We start from the raw sequence: 23,537 nt of genomic DNA on the forward strand, positions 1-23,537 counted from the left end.
TGGGCTGAGATGCCTGTAGTTAGTTCTGGTCCCTGGGTAGGCCAGGGAGCAAGGCAGCGTAAAGGTCCTGGAAGCCTGGAAGGAGATTTTCTAACTCATAAGATAGAAGCAAACAGATATCTGGGGCAGGGTTCCTCAGCTCCTTGGATTAGAACAGTCTTGAGTTTAAACCACTTGCCCCATGAGACCCAGAATAAGGTACTTCACTTCTCCAAGACTCAGTTTCCTCATCTGTAAAATGGGAATAATAGTAATAACAATAGGGTGTCATGATGATCCAATGAGTCCATATGTATGAAGTGCTTGGTACACTGCCTGCACAGCAGACTTCCTATCAGTGTTCACTATTACTGTTACTATCATTTGAAATGATCTCTGAGGCACTTCCTGGCTTGAGTGACAGTATGCCTAATGGTAAACACCATGGACTTTCCAGAGAACAAATATGGTGTTAACATTAACATGTGTAGACTTTGCGGACACTTGTCCCCCTCAGCCTCAGTTTCCTAACTATAAAATGGAGATAGTAATCCCTTTCTCTGTAGGCCGCTGTAAGGATGAAATAAATTAATGCGTGTAAAATGTTTATACTTTATACACATAGCTCCTGACATCCAGTGATCCTTTCTCACATACCAGTTATTTTCCTGTTTTTGCCCAGAGCGGGAAGAGTCTGGCTGAGACCTTTAACCTCTGCCCTCCACCCATAGCAAAGTGGTGGTGGGGGGAACATACTTCCCCCTGTCTCTGGGCGGGTCTCTGACTCAGCTCAGGGCACCCCCCTCCCCTTGCCCAGCTCCCCAAACCGGTCGGAGCCCTTCTAAAGGGCTCATTAGAGGGGAGAGGCCCCTATCTCCATTCCCCTCTTCCTTTCAGGATTCCCAGGGTCTGGACATTATACATAGGTGACCAAGGCGCCTGGCCCTCCAGGGGGGAGGAATGGGGGCGCTGGAGGCAGAGTTGGGGGGTCGTCATGCTGGGCTTTCCGAGGGTGGGGCCGGAATGGCCGGATGCCGCGGCTGCGGGCGGGGCAAGCTGGTCGCTCCCTCCTCCCTCGAGAGCTGTTGGACCTGTTGTCCCCCCTCCACTTCCGGGCTGCTGGGAAGGGGGACAGAGCAGCCTCTCTCTCCTCACTCTTCCCCAGCCACCTGTCTAGTGGGCAGAAACTGCAGCGCCGGAGCGCAGAAGGGAGCGCGCTGAAGCCTGAGCCGGTGAGGGGGCCGGGGCTTCGGTGGTGGAGGGGGCTGGAGTTCTGGAATCTAGCTCCGGGAGGAGCCGAGGGCTCAAGGCTCCTGGCTCGTCCAGAGAGGGAGACCAGGAGCCCCGACTCCTGGATCCCTCGGTGAGGCGGCAGGGGGGCCGCTCCCTTGCACAGTGGGGTCAGAGCTGAGATTACTGGGCTCCAGAGAGGACGCGGCGGAACCCGACTCCTGAGTCCGCGAAGGAGAAGGTGTTGGGGTTCCTCTAAAGTGGTCCAAGGGATTGTGCGGGGCTGCTGGGAGAGTACAAGGCTCGACACCTGGATAGCAGGGAGAGGCCGGTAGGGGGCGGACTAGGACCCCGGACTCAAATTCTGGTCAAGCCTCCGGGGGAGTGACGCCCTAGGAGCCATCGAACCCCGCCCCTAGAAACTCCAGGCCGCGCCTCCGGACTGCTCAGTCGCATCCTTTGAACTCTTAGGCCCAGCCTCCGGAGCGCTCTCCAGAGCTTTCGGGCGGGGCTCTGAGCCCTCCTGGGCCCCGCCCCCACGCTACCGGGCCACGCCTCCCGAACTCTAGGCTCCGCCCACCCGGTCGGAGTCCGCAGAGGCCATGGGGACACGGAGCAGCCCGGACGAGGGGACCCTGCCGCCCGCGGTCCCCGAGTGCGACGCGGAGGTCCGATCTCAAGGGGCCGCCCCGTCCCGGGAGCTCCCCGAGGACTCCCGCGAGCAGGAGGTGCCCGAGGCCGCAGCAGAGCTTCCGAGCGGCCACGGAGCTGAGCAGCAGGCGGAGGAAGAGGAAGAAGTGGGAGAAGGCAGCAGCACGGAGAGCAGCCGCGATGCGGTGAGGCACCCGGAGGGCGAGAGCCAAGGGGGGACCCAGAGAGGCAGACCCAAACGGGTGACAGAGGCACAGAGAGACAGGTATAGGAAGACCAGATAGAGACCCAGAGACAGGGAGACTGAGAGACAAAGACCCAAAAGAGTTAGAGACACTGAAAGACCAGAGACAGAGACTCAGAGAGATGGAGATAGAGACACAGACAGAAACTCAAAAACAAAAAGATGCTCAGAGAAACAGAAATAGAGACACAGAAACCTTGAGAGAGGGAGATACTCCGAGGGAGAAAGCGAAATAACGATTCAGAGACGGAAGACAGATACTGGGTCAGGAAGATGAAGCCCAGAGAAAAGGGGGAAAGACCCAAGGAGACCCGGGGGGAGAGAAAGAGATGCAGGACCTTCGAAGAAGTGACGCCAAGAGAATGGGAACTGGATAAAGGAAAAGAAACACCATCCTTGTGTCGGCTCTGTGCCCCCTCCCCGGACTGCGAGCCCCTGGGCCACCCCACGGGGCCGAGCGGTCCCCGGACCTGCACCTTCCCCTCCTTGAATAAAAGAACTTGGTGGTAGAGTTAAACGCCGACTCAGACCCCCTGAGGGGATGTTTGGGATGGAGGACAGACCTATTTAGTGACTGCAGGGGGCGAGTCCTCCCCAATTGACCACGCCCTCTTCAACCGCAGGTGGAGGCTTCGCCTTCCGTTCAGATCCCGGCCACGCCACCCGCAGCCTCTCAGGCTGGGGAAGGGGTGCGAGGGGCGGCGCGGCGGCTTCAAGCCCAGCAGTTGGAGGCACTGACTCGCGTGGCTTTGATGGAGCAACGAGTGAAGGAGCTACAGCGTCAGAGGAAGGAACTGAGGATCCAGGTGAGGCTGCAGACCTCTTGGGAATTCTGGCCCCAACTCTTGGGGAACCCCCGCAAGGCCAGACTCCCAGTCCTTTCCAACTGCGGGAGCCCAGCTCCATCCTCTCTCCGAATCCAGGAGTTCAGATTCACAGGTCCCTCGTTCAGACCCAGGCGCCCGAGCCCCCAGCCCCCTCCTACTCAGACCCAGGCCTCTGGGTCCCAGTCCTTGTATTCTCTCCGCAGATGGAGGTGGAGGTGACCCTGCTTCGGTGTGAGCTGGCTGGGGAGCGAGTGGCCGTCTGGCGGGAGGAGGAGCAGCTCTGGGAGCTGCTGGGGCAGCAGGTGGACTCAGAAAAGGGCGGCCGAGAGCAGCACGAACAGGTCTGTTTGCCCTGCTGGGTCCTCCTCCTCAGTTTTCTTCCTTGTTGGACAGACATTCCTTGAGGTGCTTCTGGGCCCTGGGCCCTGAGGTTATCCCCATTCCCCAAACGGGGATCCTTGGGCTGGGGGCAGGGCGGGGGGAGTGGGCCTATGCCTCTTCCTGTTTCCCTCCTCCCTCCTTGGCCATGACTTTGGGGCCTGACTCACTGGTTCATCTTCCTTTGCCCATCTCTCTTCGCTCTTTAAATGTCATATTGTGAAAGACATCAAACCAACAAAAACAGAGCAGTCAGACGGGCTGCCAGGTGGCGTGCTCCCCCGCTTCAGCTCCATTCCTGTTTCCTATCCCCCAATTGGCTTCCCTGTCCCTAGTTTTGAAAGCCAATCCCAGACATCATATTGCCTGTAAATGCTTTAGTTCTTATAGATAAGAGCTCCTTTTAAAAAACATTATCCCTATATCATTATCACACCTGAAGAATTAGTAAGTTCTTAATACCGTCTCATTTCCAGTCAGTTTTCATAGGTCCTAGATTGTCTCAAAAACAGTTAACAGTTGGCTGTTTGAATCCGGTCCCCCAAAGGCCAGTATATTGTAGTTGGTGAAATGCCTTGTGTGTGTCATTTCACCTCTAATGGTCCCTGCCTACTGTACTATTTGTTGGAGAAACCAAGTCTTCTGTTCCATGGTCAGCGTGTGACCGGTTGCATGCCTGGGGTGTCCTTGATCTCATTTCTCTTCCTGGAAGCAGGTGGTTGGTTAGATGTAGAGGCTGGGTCAGATTCAGATGTAGAGGCTGGGTCAGATTCAGATGTGCTGTAGTGCTTCCTGTGTGCTGGGTCAGGGGGACATTGTCTCTGGTCCTCCAGACCTCAGTGAGGTCACTCTGATCCCTTCGTAATAGTTATTTACCTAAAGGCTTTAACATCCATTGGTGGTCATTGCTTGGACCAGTTGGCACTATAGGTTGGAAAATGGTAACTTTGTAATTCTATCAAACTCTCTCTTTGCCGTTTATTGGAATATTGGAATTTCCTGGGGCTGGGTCCTGAGTCTTCATTTACTTCAAAGAGCCTATATTTCTCCCAGCCCTGATTTCTCTCTCAAAATGTAGACCTACGTGTCCCGCTTCCTAGGATACTGGTTCCTAGATGCTCCTTCCTCCCCCCAGCACCTGGGATTCCAGACCTCAACCCCTCCTCCCTCCAACCCAGGAGTCCAGGCCCCCAGCCCCTCCTCCCTCAGACCCAGGAGTCCAGGCCCCCAGCCCCTCCTCCCTCAGCCCCAGGATCCAGACCCCCAGCTCCTCCTCCCTCAGACCCAGGATCCAGGCCCCCGGCCCCTCCTCCCTCAGACCCAGGAGTCCAGGCCCCCAGCCCCTCCTCCCTCAGACCCAGGATCCAGACCCCCAGCTCCTCCTCCCTCAGACCCAGGATCCAGGCCCCCGGCCCCTCCTCCCTCAGACCCAGGATCCAGGCCCCTGGCCCCTCCTCCCTCAGACCCAGGATCCAGGCCCCCGGCCCCTCCTCCCTCCAACCCAGGAGTCCAGGCGCCCAGCCCCTCCTCCCTCAGACTCAGGAGTCTGGCCCCTTCTCATTCATCTTATCCAAAGCTGACCTCAGCAACTCCCTTTTCCACACTGTCCCTGTCTCACTGTCCCTTTGGCCACCAGGTCAGAGTCCTGAGTCTCGCTCTGCATGCCTCCTTATCTCTCACCCCAAGCCTGTCAGTCACCGTGTCCTATTCTTTGTGCTCCCTGAACCTCTCTTTCTAGTCTGTCTCCTTTACATCTGCACTGCTCAGACCTCACCTCACTCTTATTGCTTGGAGGACTCATGAAGGAGCTGGTCTCAAGCCCTCAAGCCCATCTCCCAGAGGGATGATTCCACACCTAGATCCTTTCAATCCTTCCATGGCTCCCCATTGCCCCAGGATAAGGGCTCCTCAGCCTGGTGGGCCAAACCGAATGTGAGCTGCACCTTGCCTGCCTTTCCGCTGTCATCTCCCACCTGTGCTCCCCATCTCTTCCCTCTACCCCACCTTCTCCCTTCTTTTTTTTTTTTTTTTTTTTAATTTATTAATTAATTTATTTATATTTTTGGCTGTGTTGGGTCTTCGTTTCTGTGCGAGGGCTTTCTCTAGTTGCGGCAAGCGGGGGCCACTCTTCATCGCGGTGCACGGGCCTCTCACTATCGCGGCCTTTCGTTGCGGAGCACAGGCTCCAGACGCGCAGGCTCAGCAATTGTGGCTCACGGGCCTAGTTGCTCCGCGGCATGTGGGATCTTCCCAGACCAGGGCTCGAACCCGTGTCCCCTGCATTGGCAGGCAGATTCTCAACCACTGCGCCACCAGGGAAGCCCCACCTTCTCCCTTCTTGACCAGAGTTTGTCCCTACACTTCCTGTACTTTTCAACTTCCATTCATTTGCTCCATGCTGTTCCCCTCTATCCAAAATGCCCTTCCAGCCCCCTCTATCTCCACCGGTCTAAATACTCCCTGTTTTGTTTTGTTTTTTTCCGGCCACGCCACGCAGCATGTGGGATTTTAGTTCCCTGACCAGGGGTCGAACCCATGCCCCCTGCAATGAGGCATGGGGCCCTAACCACTGAACCACCAGGGAATTCCCAAATACTCCCTGTTTTTTTGAGGCTCACCTTAAAATCCTCACATCCAGGAAGCCTAGGATTACCCCAGTAGAAATTGCTCCCCGCGTTCTGGGTTCCCATAGTCTCTGTGTTTCACTGCCCTGATTGTCCCAGACTGTAACTGGCTGTGTCCCTTGATGGAGCCCAGGGCCCAGGTCGAACCCCCTTCTGGGTCTCCAGTATCAATCACCCAGCCTGGATATGTTTTGCATTCATTCCCTCATTCATTTTTTTTTTAACTTATTTACTTGAAATATAGTTGATTTACAATGTTGTGTTAATTTCTTCTGTACAGCAAAATGATTCAGTTATACGTATATATATATATATTCTTTATCATATTCTTTTCCATTATGGTTTATCACAGTATACTGAATATAGTTCTTATTGCTATATAGTAGGACCTTGTTGTTTATCGATTCTGTATATAATAGTTTGCATCTGCTAACTCCAACTCCCAATCTACCCCTCCCCCATCTCCAACCCTGGCAACCACAAGTCTGTTCTCTATGTCCGTGAGTCTGTTTCTGTTTCGTAGATTAGTTCATTTGTGTCATATTTTAGATTCCACATATAAGTGATATCATATGGTATTTGTCTTTCTCTTTCTGACTTACTTCACTTAGTATGATAATCTCTAGTTCCATCGTGTTGCTGCAAATGGTGTTATTTCATTTTTTCAATGACTGAGTAATATTCCATTGTGTATATATACACCACATCTTCTTTATCCATTCATCTGTCCCCTCGTTCATTTCTTAAACAGCTGTTTACTTGACACCTGCCCTGGGTGGGCCTGTGTAAGTGTGAACTAGACAGACAGGGTCCCTGCCCTCGTGGAGCCAACACCCCAGACAGGGAGGGATTTGAGATCTGGCTGGCCTGGCCCCGGCTGGCCTCTGTTTCCCTCCCTGTGCTCAGGCTGAGGCCAAGAGCCTGGTTGTTCATTCAGGCGCAGAGGCACCTGAGCCAGGAGCGGGATCGTGTGGAGGGTCTTCGCCAGAGACTCCGGGAGGCCCAGGGGCAGCTCGACTTGCAGCCGGGAGACCAGCGTGAGCGGCTTCTGCAGGGAGTGCAGGAGGTGAGGGTCCGCTGGACCCACTCAGGGACCCGGTGTCCAGGCCGCTCAGGACCCAGACATCCAGGCCCTCAGCCCTCTGCTTCCCCACCCACCTAGTAGCTCGGGATCCTCAGCCCCCTCCTCCCTCATTGCCCAGGATTCCTGGCCCCAGCCCACTACCCTCCTGGTTCCTAGGGGTCCAGGCCTCCAGCCTTTTTGTGTTTCCCCCACAGATGAGGGAACAGCTGGCTGTGGCCGAGCATGCCTACGAGGACCTGGAATTCCAGCAGCTGGAACGAGAGAGCCAGCGGGAGGAGGAGGGTTGGGACAGTCCCAGGGCCCGGGCACCGGGCCCCAAGGTCCAGGAACTCCAGGCCAGCGTGGTGCAGCACAGGGTGAGTCGGGCTGGGCTAGCCCTGCCTCCCTCGCCATTGCCCCCTGTCTCCTCTGCTCCCTTCTTTGTCCTCGTGTCTCCCCTGTGTCATGTACTTCAAAATAGTAATGACAGTTGCTGACGTTTATTGAGCATCTACCATGTGCTGGGCGCGGTCCTAAATGTTTCACGAGTATTGAGTCATTGAATCCTTACAACAATCCTGGGAGACACGTCTTAATATTTTTTCCCATTTTATCAGTGACGAAACTCAAGGTCAGGGTGCTCAAGTAATCTTTTCCAAGGTCGCTTCGTTCATAAAGGACAGAGCTGGGATCTGAACCCACTAGGTCTTCGCCACTGGGCTCCCTGCCTCTCAAGCCCTCATCCCAAATGATGCTTCCACTAGTCCTTTCTGGGGGCTTCACATTCAAGGGTCTGACAAGTCCCACTGGAAAAAGCAACACTTTGACTGTATTTAATACAAAGGTTCCCAGGGTTTTGGATTAGAAAGTTCTAATGTGGGTCTCCTTTCCCCGCCTCTATTTCTGGATCTTTTTCCTGTCACTGTCTCTTTTCCCATTTCTGTCTCACGGCTTCTGTCTGTTTCTGTTCTGTTTCTGTCTTGTCTCTGCATCTCTTGTCTTTTGGGGTCTGTCTTGGTTCTTCTTTTCTGTATCTCTTCTGGTTTGTCTCTGTCTTTCCCTTTCTTTCTCTCTCTGTTCTTGGCAACGGTGACTTTCTCTGGGTCTCTGTCTTCCTCGGTCTCTGGATTTTGGATCCTCCATCCCTCCAACTCACTTCAAGTCTCTTCTGGACCCCCCAAAGGGGAGGAGGGCACCACGGAGGTTAACTCTAAGTCCCCCACCCCCTCCCAGGCACCCAAATGCCAGGGTCTCTGTTATGGGGTGGAGCAAACCCCAAGCTCTCAAGGAGGACCTGATTCTGTGGGAACCAGCCCGGGGACCCTGGGGCAGCTGAGTAACCAGGGCCCTGGGGGGTGCCCTGCAGCGCCGGATCCAGGTCTTGGAGGAGCAGCTCAAGTCACTGGGGAAGCAGATGGCAGCTGAGAGCTGGGGGCTGAGCCAGAAGAAGGAGGAGGCCCTTCAGGCCCTGACCCAGGTAAGTTCACCCCGGGCACCTGTCCTACTTTCCCCACTTCCCCCTAGGGCATCCCATTGCCTCCCTGCACCCCAGAGGTCTCCTGGCATCAGAGAGAGCTGCTGGGATGGCCCTTTCCGACCCTGAGGTGTGGCAGCCGTTGATGTCTTGCTCTCCCCTAGGAACGGAGCAGACTGCTCAAGCTCAATTGCCTTCAGGGAACCCCTGGCGGGGACTTCTCTGAGCCAGGACAGGCCCTCACCAAGGTATGGGGATTTCATGCGCCTGTCAGGCCCCTCCTCCCTCAGACCGGGGAGTCCAGGCCCCCTGCCCCCTTCTCCCTTGGGATCCACGATTCTCAACCCCTAATCCCTTTTCCCCCTGGGACCCAGGAGATCCAGCCTCCAGGTCCTCCTCCTCAGGGAATCAGCCATCTCTGCCCATAGTCCTCCCTCACTGAGACCACATTTCAGCTCTCTTGGGACCTTGAGCCTTTGTTTTTCCATCCAAGAAATGGGCTGGCTCTGGAGGCATGGGTCAGAGCATCCTTCCAGCGGCCAGCCACCCCACCTGTTCTCCTGCAGCTCCTGTTCACCCAGAAGACAGACCGCCAGTTGCTGGTTCTCCAGGACCCCACTGCCCACGCTACCGCCGCCACCTCTTCCTGCCTCTTCTCCGTTCACGGCTCCCTCCAGGTGCCCCCCCAATGCCTCGTCACCTTGGGTCTCGCTGGTAACTGTGGCTTTCTCTGCGGTGGGCCCGGGGAAAGGGAAGGCTGATCAAGTGGTATTTATGTTTATCAGCCTCCAGCTTTATTATTCGTTTTCTTTCTTCTGCCTAACACCCCACCCCTCCCCTGGAGAAGTGGGACTGTGCCTACCCAGGTGTAAATTTTAAAAGCCACCCAACAGGGCATATTGATAAGAAGGTCTCCTCTCCCCACCCCACTGGCCCCTGGCTCCCTCCCCAAAAGCAGAGCAGCTACTTGTTTCTTGAATATCCTTTCTTCCAGATCTTCTTAAAGCCGGGGATCCCAGCTTATTAATGGGTTAAAACATTTATTGAGTATGTTGCTACCAACTTTTTTTTTTAATATTTATTTATTTATTTATTTATTTATTTTGGCTGCGCCGGGTGTTAGTTGCGGCCCGCGGGATCTTTGCTGCAGAATGTGGGATCTTTTTTAGTTGCGGCATGTGGGATCTAGTTCCCCGACCAGGGATGGAACCCAGGGATGGAACCTGGGCCCCCAGCATTGGGAGTGTGGAGTGTCACCCACTGGACCACCAAGGAAGTCCAGCTACCAACTTTTAAAATGAAATAGAGTAGACAGTGTCAGAGTGCTGCGTGTGAGGTAGGGGTGAATAGTCAATGAAAAGAGTTTTGTTTCAGTCGTGTGGATAGGGGACCAGCGCTTAGAAATTGGGAGCTCTTGTTCTATCATGTAAATGTTTTTTTCAGAAACATGTCATCAATTATTATCTAATTAATTATATTGTCTGTTATCATATTTAATTGTTTATATTGTCTAATATAATATGCAACATTATCTTATTAATTAATATGGACAATATTCATATTAATATTAATTTTAAGAGCTTAATGTAGGCCAGGGCCTGCTCAAAGCCGTCTTATGCCTTCGAGCCACATGAAATTGCTATTATTTGGAGGTGAGAAACAGTCAAATACTGACAGTTTGAAGTGCTTCAGCCTAATATATATTATATTATAGTATACTAATATATCATATATTATTGTTTCATGGATATACAATTCAATAATATGTATTACATATTCATGAAATTTTATGTATATATAATTTTATTTTTTGCTCAGAAGAACCTGCAGAAGGAGGTCCTATTATTATCTGGGTAAAGGGTTAGCAGAGCTTTTGTAACTTTCTAGCTGGAAGCTTGATAAAGGTGAATTGTCAGCTGTGTTGCCAGGCAACGTGACTTAGGGTAAATATGACCCTTATAAGTAAATCGCATATCTATAAATACTTGGTGGGAAGCTGGGTCCATTCCTATAGAGGTGTTACCTGAGTCATTGGCTCCTGTGTACACGGAACTTCTAAGGCCAGGTGGGCCCTATACCCACCGGCATGGATCCCATACCCACCTTGCACCTGGGTGTCACCTGGGGGCCAGACACTGACCCCTGGACACTGGCGGCCGTGCTGGGCACTCTTTTGTGTGCTCTGCATGAGGTCACTCGTTGAATCCTTGCATCAGCCATGGCAGGGCAGCGGGGCGTTGCTCACTTTACAGAGGGGGAATCTCCCTGAGAAGAGCCGTGATTTACCAAAGTCACACACCCAGCTAAGCAGCAGAGCTAGGTTTGAAGCCAGGCTGCCTGTTTCCACAGCCTGTGCCTTGCGGGAGACGAGGATTTCTCAGGGATCCTTCAGAACCTAAGTGGGCGACTGGTTAGCACCAGCTCAGAGGGAGCAACTGGGGACCTCGGGATACACGAGGAGCCCAGGGAGTGTTTATTTACTCAGCCAGATAAACAGTAAACAAGTGGGTAAATGAATGCAGGGATTAACAAATGACTCCTCCTTGCCCCTTCCTCTCTCTCCCTCCAAGTCCTAGTAAATCCTTCTCAAATTCTACACCTTCTTGCCAGGATCATGTGATGACTAAGAGTACCGACTCTGCTTGGGTGCCAGTACCTGTTCTGCCACTTCCTAGCTGGCTGACCTTAGATACAGCTCTGTGCCTCAAGTTACTTAGCTGCAAAATGGGAATAATAACAGCATTCATTGGTTAATGTATTAAAACTCTTAGTGTGATGCCTGGCACATAACAGGTGCTCAGTAAATGTGGGCACCTGTTACTCTGATTAGAGTTATATTGATTGGTATTAGTATAATTATTATCATTCTTATTCCACCCACTTCCACCCTCATCTCTGGTTTTAGTGACCCTATACCAATCTCCTCACTGATTTTCTCTATTTTAGTTTTTGTCTCCCAATAATTTATTCTGCAAACAACAGCCAGAGTGATCTTCATCCCTCCTACTTCAGCTCTTCCCACCAAAAGCCTTCCATGATTCCCCCAGTCTCCTCACCGTGGCCCACAAGTCCCTGTGTGGTCTGACCCCTGCCCACCTCTCACCATCCCCCTCCCCGTACTGACTGCTCAGCTGCAGGAGCACTGACCCACCAGCACTCCATACTTGTTCCTCCCTCAGGGCCTTTGCACTTGCTGATCCTGCCACCTGGAACACCCTTCCCCTCAGTCTCCCCTGGCCAACTCTTTTTTTTTTTGGCCCTGCCACAGGGCTTGTGGGATCTTAGTTCCCTGACCAGGGTTCGAACCCAGGCCCTTGGCAATGAAAGCCCGGAGTCCTAACCACTGGACTGCCAGGGAATTTCCCCTGGCCAGCTCTTATCTTTTGGGACTTAGGTTCAGTGTTCAGAAGGCTGTTCCTGGTCTTCCAGTTGGAAGGTGATCCTTTTTTTTTTTTTTAACATCTTTATTGGAGTATAATTGCTTTACAATGGTGTGTTAGTTTCTGCTTTATGTGATCCTTTTTTATATCACCCTTTTATAACACACTCTTTACTCACAGCAATTTCTGATGATACACTTATTTGTACAATGGCTCATTCAGTTCCTACAATGTCAGCGCCATGGAGACAAGGCTTGGGTCTCTCTTACCTGCCTTTTCCCTCAGTGCCAACAATCTAAGGTCTCTCAGCTGGGGAGTGCTGGGGATATCAGTTGAAGGAAGGAAAGAGTGAAGAACCACAGGAACTTGGGACTCGGTTTCCTCTTTGTGCAGCAGAGCGAAACTTTCCCGACTCCCAGGGCTTTTATAAGCTTAAATGGGTCTGCCGAGTGCCAAGTACACTGTTAGGCACTTGATAAATATTGGTCACTATTCTAAAAAACATTTTAAAATAATACGAATCTAGAAAATCACATCCAGGGGGTCCCTGGAGGTCCAGTGGTTAGGACTCCGAGCTTCTACTGGAGGGGAACTGAGATCCCACGTGCCGGGTGGTGCAGCCAAAAAAAAAAAAAGAGGGACTTGCCTTCATTAATTATTTGGTTATCCAGGGATATGGTTTTTGTAAGAAATGCAGGGAAAACGCTTGATGGTTTCACTTCATTCTCCTGTCTTCAGAATAAAGGGTTGGTTCTCCTGCATCCTCCAAGGTGACCAATTCAATTTTTCTTTTAGTATTATTAATGACTTGTGGATTACATTTATTTGAGCAGTGAGTACCCCTACTGGTGTTCAAATTATGCAACTTATTTATTTTTATTATCCAGGCAGAGTTTTTGCTGTTTTTTTCTTTAAGAAGTGATTTCAGTTTTCTGTCTTTATTACTCTCAAATAATTTTGTTTTCATTTTTTTGGTAGTTTTTTTATTTTGAAATGATTTAAGACTTACAGAAATTGCAGGAATAGTAGAAAGAATTCCTGCATACCCGTCACCCAGATTCTGTGATTAACATTTTACCACATTTGACATTTGCTTTATTATTCTCTCTCTGTACACACCCACCCACATACACACACACAGTTTATTCTTCTTTTCTGAAGCATGATTCCCCTTTACCCCTAAATACTTCTACTTTTATTACCTAAGGTCAAGGCCATTCTCGTACATAACAACAGTACAGCAATCACATTCAGGAAGCTACCATTGAGACAATATTATTCAAGTTCACAGATGTGATTCGTATTTTTGCCAGTTGTCCCACAAATGTGTTTTTTTTTTTTAAGCAAAAAACAAAAAAAGAAAAAAAAAACTTTTTTCTGATCTAGGAACACAGGTTGCATTTGGTTATCATGTTTATTATTATTATTTTTTAAACGAATATTCCTTTTGTTCCAAGTCCAAAGGTCATGGGAGGATATTCAGAGAAAAGACCTTTCCCACCATTGTTTTCATCCACAGGGTTCACCTCCAGGGGTGGCCAGGGTTATTAGTGTCTCCCGTCTTCCCAGAGATACTCTGTATTTAAACAGTCATGTATATACTTTCCCCCTCTTTTTATGGGTAGGTGGTATTCTCTTTGCACTGTTCCGTACTTGCTTTTATCTTGGATGTTATTTTCTGTCTGATATAAACAGCATTCTCCGCCTTTTTATACGCTTTGGAGTTTTCCTCCAAGCGGATGATCCCTGGTTAATCCCTGCCTCCTTTTGATGGGCACTTAGGTGGTCCCCAGGCATCTGTGGGGATTAACCTTGAAATCGGGTCATTTTGCATATGTCTGAGTGTCTCCACAGATATAGTCCTAGAAGTGGAATTGGGGCTCAAAGTTACCTATGCATTTGTTATTTTGATTTTCTTTTCTGTTTTTGTTTGTTTGTTTTTCTTTTTCTTTTTTTTTCATTGACTTTAAAAAAAGAGCCAAACTGGCCTCCATAAAGGTTGTTCCAATAAAACGGCCCCCAGCATTGTGGGAGCGCACCTGGATTTTGCACACTCCCACCAACACAGCGGGCTTTTGGGGTTTTTTTTAACACTTTTATCAAGATATATAGTTCACCTACGCTACAATTCACCCGTTTAAAGCGTACAGTTCAGGGGTTTTTAGTATAGTCACCGAGTTGTGCAACCATCACCACAATCAATTTGAGACCATATTCATTATCCCTAAAGAAACCTCATACCCTTTAGCCATCACCCCTCAATTCCCCTCTCCTCCCAGTCCCTGGAAACCGCTAACCCACTTCCTGTCTCCCTGGATCGGCCCATTCTGGATGTTACACTGTGTGGTCCTTTGTGACTGGCTGCTTTCACTCAGCATCACGTTTACAGTGGCTTTTTGATCTGTGCCAGTGAGATGGTGCTTTTACTTGGCGCTTCTCCAGCTTCATGGTGGAGGCTGAGCATCTTTCCCTGTGTGCGTGGGCTTTGTGTGTTTTCAGGGCTCCATTGGCCTCCAGAGGACTGGAAGCCTGCCCCGGAAGAGGGGAGAGAGAGTGAGCCAGAGGGGATCCCCCCGGCCTCTGTCCTTCTTTTGTACTGGTGAGTACGTACCCCTTCCCCGCGTATGCTCTTCCCCATTAACCACCCTCCTGCAGCACAGGATGGAGGAACCTGGGTGCCTCTGCTGGGGGAGAGGTGGAGGGGTTTAGACAAGGGAGCGTCCCAGCCCCCCAGCCCTTCTCCCCCGCAGGAGCCCTGGAGGCCTCGGCCCTCCCGCCAGCAGCCGGAGACTCCGGGAGACACCCCCTCTATCAGCTGCTGAACTGTGGCCCCAGAAATATGTGAGACATCAGGGAGAAGGTGGGGAGATGGGGGGAAGAGGCCGGGCTGCTGTAACCTTCCCCGTCTCTGTTCTCTGCTCCCAGTTGTGGGGCCCTCCACCCGGACATCGCCCGCACGGAACGGCTCCTGCGGCAGGCTGTGGCAGAGAGGGAGCGGCTGCTCCAGGCCAGGGTGAGACGGCAGCCCCTCCCGCCCCCCTCAGCCCCAGGATCCAGGCCCCCGGCCCCTCCTCCCTCAGTCCCAGGATCCAGGCCCCGGCCCCTCCCCCCTCAGCCCCAGGATCCAGGCCCCCGGCCCCTCCCCCCTCAGCCCCAGGATCCAGACCCCCGGCCCCTCCCCCCTCAGTCCCAGGATCCAGACCCCTGGCCCCTCCCCCCTCAGCCCCAGGATCCAGGCCCCCGGCCCCTCCCCCCTCAGCCCCAGGATCCAGGCCCCCGGCCCCTCCCCCCTCAGCCCCAGGATCCAGGCCCCCGGCCCCTCCCCCCTCAGACCCAGGATCCAGGCCCCCGGCCCCTCCTCCCTCAGACCCAGGATCCAGACCCCCGGCCCCTCCTCCCTCAGACCCAGGATCCAGACCCCCGGCCCCTCGTCCCTCAGCCCCAGGATCCAGGCCCCCGGCCCCTCCCCCCTCAGCCCCAGGATCCAGACCCCCGGTCCCTCCCCCCTCAGACCCAGGATCCAGGCCCCCGGCCCCTCCCCCCTCAGCCCCAGGATCCAGGCCCCCGGCCCCTCCCCCCTCAGCCCCAGGATCCAGACCCCCGGTCCCTCCCCCCTCAGACCCAGGATCCAGGCCCCCGGCCCCTCCCCCCTCAGCCCCAGGATCCAGGCCCCCGGCCCCTCCCCCCTCAGCCCCAGGATCCAGGCCCCCGGCCCCTCCTCCCTCAGGACCCAGGAGTCCAGACCCCCAGCCCCTCCTCCCTCAGACCCAGGACCCAGGCCCCCGGCCCCTCCCCCCTCAGCCCCAGGATCCAGGCCCCCGGCCCCTCCCCCCTCAGCCCCAGGATCCAGGCCCCCGGCCCCTCCCCCCTCAGACCCAGGATCCAGGCCCCCGGCCCCTTCTCCCTCAGACCCAGGATCCAGACCCCCGGCCCCTCCTCCCTCAGACCCAGGATCCAGACCCCCGGCCCCTCGTCCCTCAGCCCCAGGATCCAGGCCCCCGGCCCCTCCCCCCTCAGCCCCAGGATCCAGACCCCCGGTCCCTCCCCCCTCAGACCCAGGATCCAGGCCCCCGGCCCCTCCCCCCTCAGCCCCAGGATCCCGACCCCCGGCCCCTCGTCCCTCAGTCCCAGGATCCAGGCCCCCGGCCCCTCCCCCCTCAGCCCCAGGATCCAGGCCCCCGGCCCCTCCTCCCTCAGGACCCAGGAGTCCAGACCCCCAGCCCCTCCTCCCTCAGACCCAGGACCCAGGCCCCCGGCCCCTCCCCCCTCAGCCCCAGGATCCAGGCCCCTGGCCCCTCCCCCCTCAGCCCCAGGATCCAGGCCCCCGGCCCCTCCCCCCTCAGACCCAGGATCCAGGCCCCCGGCCCCTCCCCCCTCAGACCCAGGATCCAGGCCCCCGGCCCCTCCCCCCTCAGACCCAGGATCCAGGCCCCTGGCCCCTCCTCCCTCAGGACCCAGGAACCCAGTACGTGTCCCCCACTTATTATTGGTTAGCATTCTCGTTGATGCTTTCTTTCTGCACTCACAGGAAGGGACCAGAAGGAGCACGGAAGGCGCCTCAGACCCCCCTGTACCTGCCATCATGGTCAGTCCCGCCCCTAACCCTCCCCCACCACTACTCCCCTGGTCTGTCTTGCCACCCTGGCCTCTGCCCTGTCTTATCTCACCCTATCGCCTCCTCCAACGGCACAGGAAAGTATCCTGGGCTTGGCAAGTGGAAGGGGAACTCGAAAGGCCTAGTTCCTGTTCCCATCAGGGCCGTCTGTATCCATGGCGTGTCCTCGGGTGACATGCTCCATTCTCTGTGCCTGGGTTCCCTCTTCTGTAAGTGGGTGCCTGTGTCAGAGAGTCAGCAGTTGCTGCAGAATGAGGGTAACCACGTCCTGGGGCTTTTAAATATTATTTGAATTTTTTGTTTTATTTATTTGATTCTTTTTAAAAACTTCTGATTATAGAAATATGCAAGCATATTCAAAGGTAGATTAGATTAATAAACCTCCCTGTACCCACCCACCATGCAGCTCTAGTGATCATCAATATTGAATCTTGTTTTACTTACCAACTTTGTTGTACTGAATCCTCACCTACTTCCCACTCTGCAGTGGAATATTCTAAAGCAAATTCCAGATATTGTACCATTTCATCCATATCTCACTATGTATCTCCAATAGATGTTTTTTTTTAACATAACAAAAATTCCACTGTCATAGTTTATGAGATTATTAATAATTCTGCAACTTTCTGATACATGATCCGTATTCGCATTTCCCTAATTGTCTCCAAAATGTCTTTTTATAGTTGGTTATTTGAATCTGGATCCAAACAAAGCACGCACACTGCATTTAGTTAAAACGTCTTTTAAATCCCTGAGATAGAGTCCTCCCTCCCTGCTTTAAAAAATGCCATTAATTTGTGGGAAAAGTCACTTATCCTGTAGAATTTCTCACACTCTGGATTTAGCTGACAGCTCCTTATTAAAATTTTATTTCTACCTACACTAAGAACATGAATACTTTTTGTTATAACAAACACTTCAGAATTTGGGAAAGTGAAGTTCCCCTCACCTTACCTGCAGAAGTGCAGGTGTTTTCTATCGCGGAGAAGCGTTCAAATCTTTTTTTTTAATACTTTCCTACATACACCGATCAAACCATATTTGGTGAATTTATTTTCCTTGTAATCGAGCACATCATTCCCAACCTGCTTTTGGTTCTCTCAACCATTTGGCCTTTTCTTATTCATTTCAACCCAGTATTTACGGAGGGCCTACTGCGTGGTAGGCCCTGGGTTATATAGCAGTGACCAAAGTGACAATCCCTGCCCTTGGAGAAGCTGGCGTTTAGCAGGGGAGAGAGACAAAAAGCAGCATCAATAAGTAAAATAAGTAGCACGTCAGGTGCTGATAAGAGTTCGGGAATAAAATAAATTGGGAAGGGCAGTGGAGCCTTCTGGGTTGTAACGCATAAGCTCTACCTCATTAAAAATGAAGCACTCCTGCTGTGTACCATCATCATTTATTAAACGGTTCCCTGTTGACTGCATTGGCCCCCCCGCCACCCCCGCCCCCTTACAGCTCAAGCTGCCTTCTTGTGCCCGTGAGCAAGTGTGTCTCTGGGATTCGCACCTGGAAGTGGAATCACCAGGTCGGGGAGCCTGACAGCAGCGAGCTCATCCAGGAAACAGCCCCATGTGGAGGGTGCTGTGATAACCGCTGAGTTTCAGTGTAGGGAAACTGAGGCTCCGAGAGGGGCAGGCGTTCCACGGAGGTGACACGGGTGGGCAGTGGGGGAGGTGACAGTCCCAAGCCCATCCCTGCTGTCCTGGATTGGGGCCCGGCTCCACTACATCCTACCTGGGTGACCTTGGTGAGTCACTTCCTCTCTAGAAGCCTCAGTGTCCTCATCTGTCAAATGGGGGCAATAATGGGTTGTTTTGGAGAGGCAACAAGGTGATCACTTGGCACAGTGCCGGCCACAGAGTGGGACCTTCCATACGTGGTGATTGGTAGTGTTACTGTGTGGATTTGGTGAGATGACCCAGTGGGTGCCCTTTTAACCACCCCTTCCCCTCCTGTGCATTCCCCGGCTCCTCCCCATTTCCCCTCCTCCTCATTCTCCCCTGTCTCCGTCCAATGAGTCTCACCTCTGTTTCTCATCCCTTCTTGCTTTGGCCTTGCTTCAGTGTTTTCAGCCCTTGCTACTCAAGAGTGTGGTCCATGGCCCAGCAGCTTCGGCGTCCCTGTTCCCCGGGAGCTTGTTAGACGTGCAGAACCTCACCCTCACCCCAGACCCCCCACCCCGGAATGACTGAATCCCAGTCTGCATTTTAACAAAATCCCTAGGGGGTCCCCTTGCATGCTGAAGTCTGAGGCCTCAGTTTGACCACGGGGATCATACCATTCTTTGCAGGGATCATTTGGGAAGAATAGGTATGATCAGGCTGGGCCTTGTAACAGTAGACACTTTGATCACCTTCATTCTTCTCCCCTTTATGGCCTCCTGAGATGACACTCTGCCCGGGGAGTCCTGGCTCGTCAGCTCTGGCTGTGTGACTTGGGCCTAGTGACTTCACCTCTCGGAGTCTTGGTTTCCACATCTGTAAAATGGGGACAATGATGTACTTACCCCTTGAAGAGAGTTTGAGAGGACACAGAGATTATACCTATAAAGTGTTTTTTTTAGCACAGGTAATAATCACTAATTTCATCACAACAAGAATAATAACAACAATAATAATAATAATGGAAACGGTGCTCTCATTTATTGATCACTCACTATCTGGTCCCTGTTTTACAGAGACGGTAGATGAGGGTTCCACCGGGGTCCATCACTTCTCTAACACGTCTCTGGTGTTTCAGGGTAAGCGCTAGGGTCAGGAAGACCTGAGTTTGCCACCCAGCTCTGCCACTTAGAAGCTCTGTGTGACCTCGGGTGGATTATTTTCTCTCTCTGTACTTCAGTGTGTTCATCTGAAAAATGGGGCTCATAGTAGCCCTGACCCAAGGGTGGCCGTGGGGAGTCAAGGAATGGATGCTGGTAAGGCCCTGGGCAGAGTGTCAGTTAATCAGTTTAGTTGTTGGAAATATCATCTTGATCGTCATTGTTAATGAAAGGCTGTGCCGGGCCTTACACTTGAGCTACTCTGACCGGCTCCCCTCGGGGGCGGGCGTCCAGGCTGCAGGACCCGCCCCCCTCCCCACCATGAAGTCACTGCCCCCTTCTCTTGCTTTCCCAGGCCCCGCCCACAGCCCCATCCCGCCCTCCTGGTCCTCGGGTCTTGGATCTCCGGCAACACCTGGAACGCTGGGGCCACAACCCGGAAAGCTGCCCGCACATACGGGTGTCCGGGGGCTGCTGCCGCGGACCCCTGGTGAAGATGGGAGGCCGCATCAAGACCTGGAGGAAGCGGTGGTTCTGCTTTGACCGCCAGGCCCGCCGCCTGGCCTACTACACAGGTAAGCCCAGCCTGGCTGCCTTGGGCCCCGGGCCCCCAGGACCCTGGAAGAAACCACAACAGACTTTCACCCCAGAAACCTAGGGGTCCCACCCTCAGCCCCCTTCTCTCTTAGGCCCGCGAGTCTGGATCCCCAGCCCCTTTCCCCTTTAGTGACCCAGCCCTCCTCAGTAGCATGGGTAAGAGTTTTGTACCACTCTGGCTCCCCAGACCCCAGTTTCCTAAGATACCCTAGAGGAGCATTGTCAGTGCCCAGCCCCCAAATCTAGGGTTCCAGGCCCCTCCTCCTTCCTCCCTAGGAGAATCAATGATGCTGAATCTCTCCTTGAGTCCCTGCCCCTCTCAGGGGCCAAGGCACTAGGGGACCTAGGATTCCAGCTCCCCAGACCTCATTCTCCGGTCTTGTCCAGTCACCACACCAGTCTCCCACCTAGTCTCCCGTCAACATGCACTCACCTCCCAACCACAGTACTTTAGGGACCTACAGACTGTCACCATGTTCCTCACCCCAACCCCAGTCTCGGGACTTGGGCCCAGTGACTCCCCTGCTCCCCCCACCATACACACCTCTCACTGGCTCTGTTTCTCCCTCACCTCCCTCCATCAGACAAAGAAGAGACCAAGCTCAAAGGCGTCATCTACTTCCAGGCCATTGAGGAAGTCTACTACGACCACTTACGCTGTGCCTTCAAGGTGAAGCCCCTGCTTGGTGCTGCTCTGCCCTCCTGGTTGGAGCCCCGGCTGTCAAGCCTGATCTTATCCCTGGGAAAGGCCACCCACAGCCCCTACTCTATCCAGCACAGGAAACCAACAGATCATTTCACTGCAGGGACCAAAAATTAAGAGCTCAGTCTCTGGCTCTCAGCCCACTGATATTTTTCTTGGAACAAAAGTTTTAGAGCAGAAATTTGGCAAACGCAGATGCCAAGTTGAGAATAAATGTCTGAATTGGGCAGGGTGAGGACTGAGGCAGCCTGGGAGCATCTAAAGGAGACGATCACTCGTTAGCATCTGCCCATCATTGCCAAATGGTGATGGGCCCCATGGTGTCATATCATATTTATTTTTCCCCAGAGAACGCAGGAATTGGAACTTTTATAAAAAATAAAAGTGCAGTGCCAGAAACTGATACAATGTTTAGAAAGCTCTGGAGAGCAACTGTGGCTTTTTAGAGCTTAGGCTGGAATCCGAGCTGTGGGACATCAGGAAAGTGACTTCCGTTCTCCAGCCTTAGTTTTCTCACCTTCAGAATGGGCAATCTTCAGCCCATTTCTTCAGAGTTGAGGTTAGAAACAGATCATGGACGTAAAGGATTTACCTAATTCAGGGTTGGCAAGTAGGTACTCAATAAATAGGTTGTAGACACTAGGTTTTTCCCAGTTACAAACCAGGGGGACCTAGATTTTGGGGGGAGGGGAAATTTGAATGTCTATTTCTAATATAGGAGAAGGTAGGCTGGGGGATTGGGACATGGGTCCGTCCTCTTTTTAAATTCCTCTTGCTCCCATAATTCTAAGCGCCTTCCTGTGTTAATTCATTTAATCCTCATAACCCAACGAAGTAGGTAGCATCATTTAGGAAGTCAGATGGGGAAACATTCAGGGAGTCTAAATAACTTGCCCAACCCCACAAAGCCTATAAATAGCAAGGCTGGGATTCCAACTAGGGTGGACTCATAACCATCTCCACTCCGCTTCTTATTCCAGAGCCCGAACCCTCGCCTAACGTTCTGTGTCAAAACCTACGAACGCCTTTTCTACATGGCGGCGCCAAACCCAGAGGCCATGCGCATCTGGATGGACGTCATCGTGACAGCGGCGGACGAGAACCACGCCCCCTGAGTGAACATACCCTCTCAGGGGGACGTCCCAGCGAGGCTCTGCCCCGCACGCGCTGCCTCGAAGCCACGCCCACTGCTGGAAATCCTGGGCCAGCCCCGTTGGAACTCTCCCGGGAATTTTGTGGGCTCGGCGGCTCGGCAGGTCTGAGCCGCGCAGTTCTGGGCTGCAGGTGTCTTCCCCGGACGGGAAGCCAGCCCCTGAGGCTCTGCCCCGGGTGGGAGGAAGGTTGCGGGGGCTGGAAGGAACTATTTATTGGTGCTCCTGCGATACCGAATTAAACTTGGAGGAAAAACAGTGGTTACTGCTGAGGTTCCCAGCACAGGCGTACGGGGCCCCTCGACCCCTAGGCAAGACATCTGAGTTACGGGTACCTCGGAGACCATGCATCCTTTAGCTGTTCTACCCTTTAGGAATGGAGACCTCCAACCCCAAGGTCATGGCTGGGAGGGGCGGGGGTGTGGGGAGGCATGCGTCCTTAGTCTTGTGGCAATTTTGTTTTTTCAGTTTGTGGGCCCGCCTGCTTCCACCCTTTTGGACCTGACTGGGCTATTGGCAATTTCTAGGAACTCCTAGGCTCCTGCCCTCCAGGCCGTGACACATGTTATTCCCTCTGCCCTTCCCTTAACCACCTAGCTCCTTATTCTTCGCGTCTTAATTGGGATGTCCCCTCCTTCAGGAAGCCCTTCCTGACTCCCTCAGCTGGATCAAGTACCTCCCTTTGAGCCCTCCTGTCCCACTCCTGAACATCGTGGGTCATCACTGGTGATGGATCTATGTCCTGATGGACTGGGAGCTCCATGAGGGCAGAGCCAGGGCTGTCCTGGTCATGGCTGTGTCCCCAGCACCAGAGGGCACATTTCACCCCATGAAAGTGAAAAAAAAAAAAAAGCTATCCTTTCACCTGTCGGTCTTTATGTAATGTTCCCTTTGCTAAGTCACCTTTCCCCACTCCACCCTACTCATCATTTAGGTCATAGCTCAGATGTTTCCTTCTCCAGGATGCCTGATTCTCCTGGCTGAGTCAGATGCTCCCTCTGGGCTTCCCATCCCAGCCCTGATCACTCTGCCTGCTCCTTCCCCATCACGGCTTTGACTACTCTGGGTCATCCGTGTGTTTGATGGGTGTGTTTCCCGTGCTGGGCGGGAGCCCCAGGAGGCAGGGGTTGCGCTATTTCTATCACTACTGAGTCCTTGGCACACAGCAAATGGCCTGTAGGGAAACTAGGTGTTGAGGGAATAAATTGATAAGAAAGATGCTGAGGATGGGGTGATTGTGAACGACAGGCATAGAACTTTTCATCATTTACATCTCACCTAAAGTGTCCCCTCCTTCAGGAAGCTCTCCCTGATCCCTGGTGGGCTTCCACAGTCCCCTGAGCTCCCCAACTACAGGACCACTCCCTGACCACTCTAGGCTGTCACTGTGTGGTACAGGTCATTTCCTCCCTTAAACCTCTCTGGAACTAAGCATTCAGTCCCTCTGGTTCCCATCTCTTCAGGACCTGGGTGTCCCATCCCAGGATTCCTTAAGGATCCAGATGTGCTCCTGAAACCCCGGAATGCAAACACTCCAACCCCCAGGCCCTTGGGGACCCGAGGTGTTCCTTGGCCTCTACCCCCAGGTGTGAGACATCTGGATTCTTGGATCATTTCATCCCTCAGCCCCTCTGCAAACTGTGTCACCTTACTGGGGCCAGCTTCACGGGCATGTGACTAATGCAGTTGACAAGTCCCATGTTCAGAAGAGCCCTCTTGGCTTTAATCATCTGTGATTGCCATCTGGAAATTCTTAATTTTGTATTTGAATTTGTATTTTGTAAGTGAAGTCTGAAGGCCGTGGAGCTTGAGCTGGGGGGATTGGAGCCTCAGCTCAAATGAGGTCCCACACCTGCC

General features: G+C 52.9%; 1 protein-coding gene and 1 pseudogene across 2 annotated transcripts; both read left to right on the top strand.

The window, feature by feature from the left end:
• The window catches only part of LOC132353967 (carcinoembryonic antigen-related cell adhesion molecule 1-like), a 902,477-nt pseudogene that overhangs the window by 753,129 nt on the left and 125,811 nt on the right, over nt 1-23,537 (top strand).
• Nucleotides 889-21,941, top strand: PHLDB3 (pleckstrin homology like domain family B member 3). 2 transcript variants are annotated; one of them, XM_059904770.1, is made up of 17 exons: nt 889-905; nt 1,145-1,211; nt 1,681-2,045; nt 2,728-2,910; nt 3,135-3,272; nt 6,871-6,999; nt 7,212-7,373; nt 8,363-8,473; nt 8,635-8,718; nt 9,037-9,147; nt 14,350-14,449; nt 14,601-14,691; nt 14,776-14,863; nt 16,379-16,435; nt 19,585-19,804; nt 20,411-20,496; nt 21,510-21,941. In XM_059904770.1, the coding sequence occupies exons 3-17, from the start codon at nt 1,812-1,814 to the stop codon at nt 21,642-21,644; spliced, it is 1,929 nt and encodes a 642-aa protein (XP_059760753.1). In that variant the 5' UTR covers nt 889-905; nt 1,145-1,211; nt 1,681-1,811; the 3' UTR covers nt 21,645-21,941. The 2 variants fall into 2 exon arrangements, with proteins under 2 accessions (XP_059760753.1, XP_059760752.1); XM_059904769.1 differs by lacking the exon at nt 889-905 and having other exon boundaries at nt 1,095-1,211.

This window comes from Balaenoptera ricei, chromosome 19 (genome assembly GCF_028023285.1).
Source record: "Balaenoptera ricei isolate mBalRic1 chromosome 19, mBalRic1.hap2, whole genome shotgun sequence".
NCBI lineage: Eukaryota > Metazoa > Chordata > Mammalia > Artiodactyla > Balaenopteridae > Balaenoptera > Balaenoptera ricei.

Coding starts and splice junctions, on each gene's coding strand:
- PHLDB3 (XM_059904770.1), top strand. CDS start 1,812: ATGGGGACACGGAGCAGCCCGGACGAGGGGACCCTGCCGCCCGCGGTC. Junction 2,046..2,727: donor CGGAGAGCAGCCGCGATGCG/GTGAGGCACCCG, acceptor CTTCAACCGCAG/GTGGAGGCTTCGCCTTCCGT. Junction 14,450..14,600: donor TCTGTCCTTCTTTTGTACTG/GTGAGTACGTAC, acceptor TCTCCCCCGCAG/GAGCCCTGGAGGCCTCGGCC.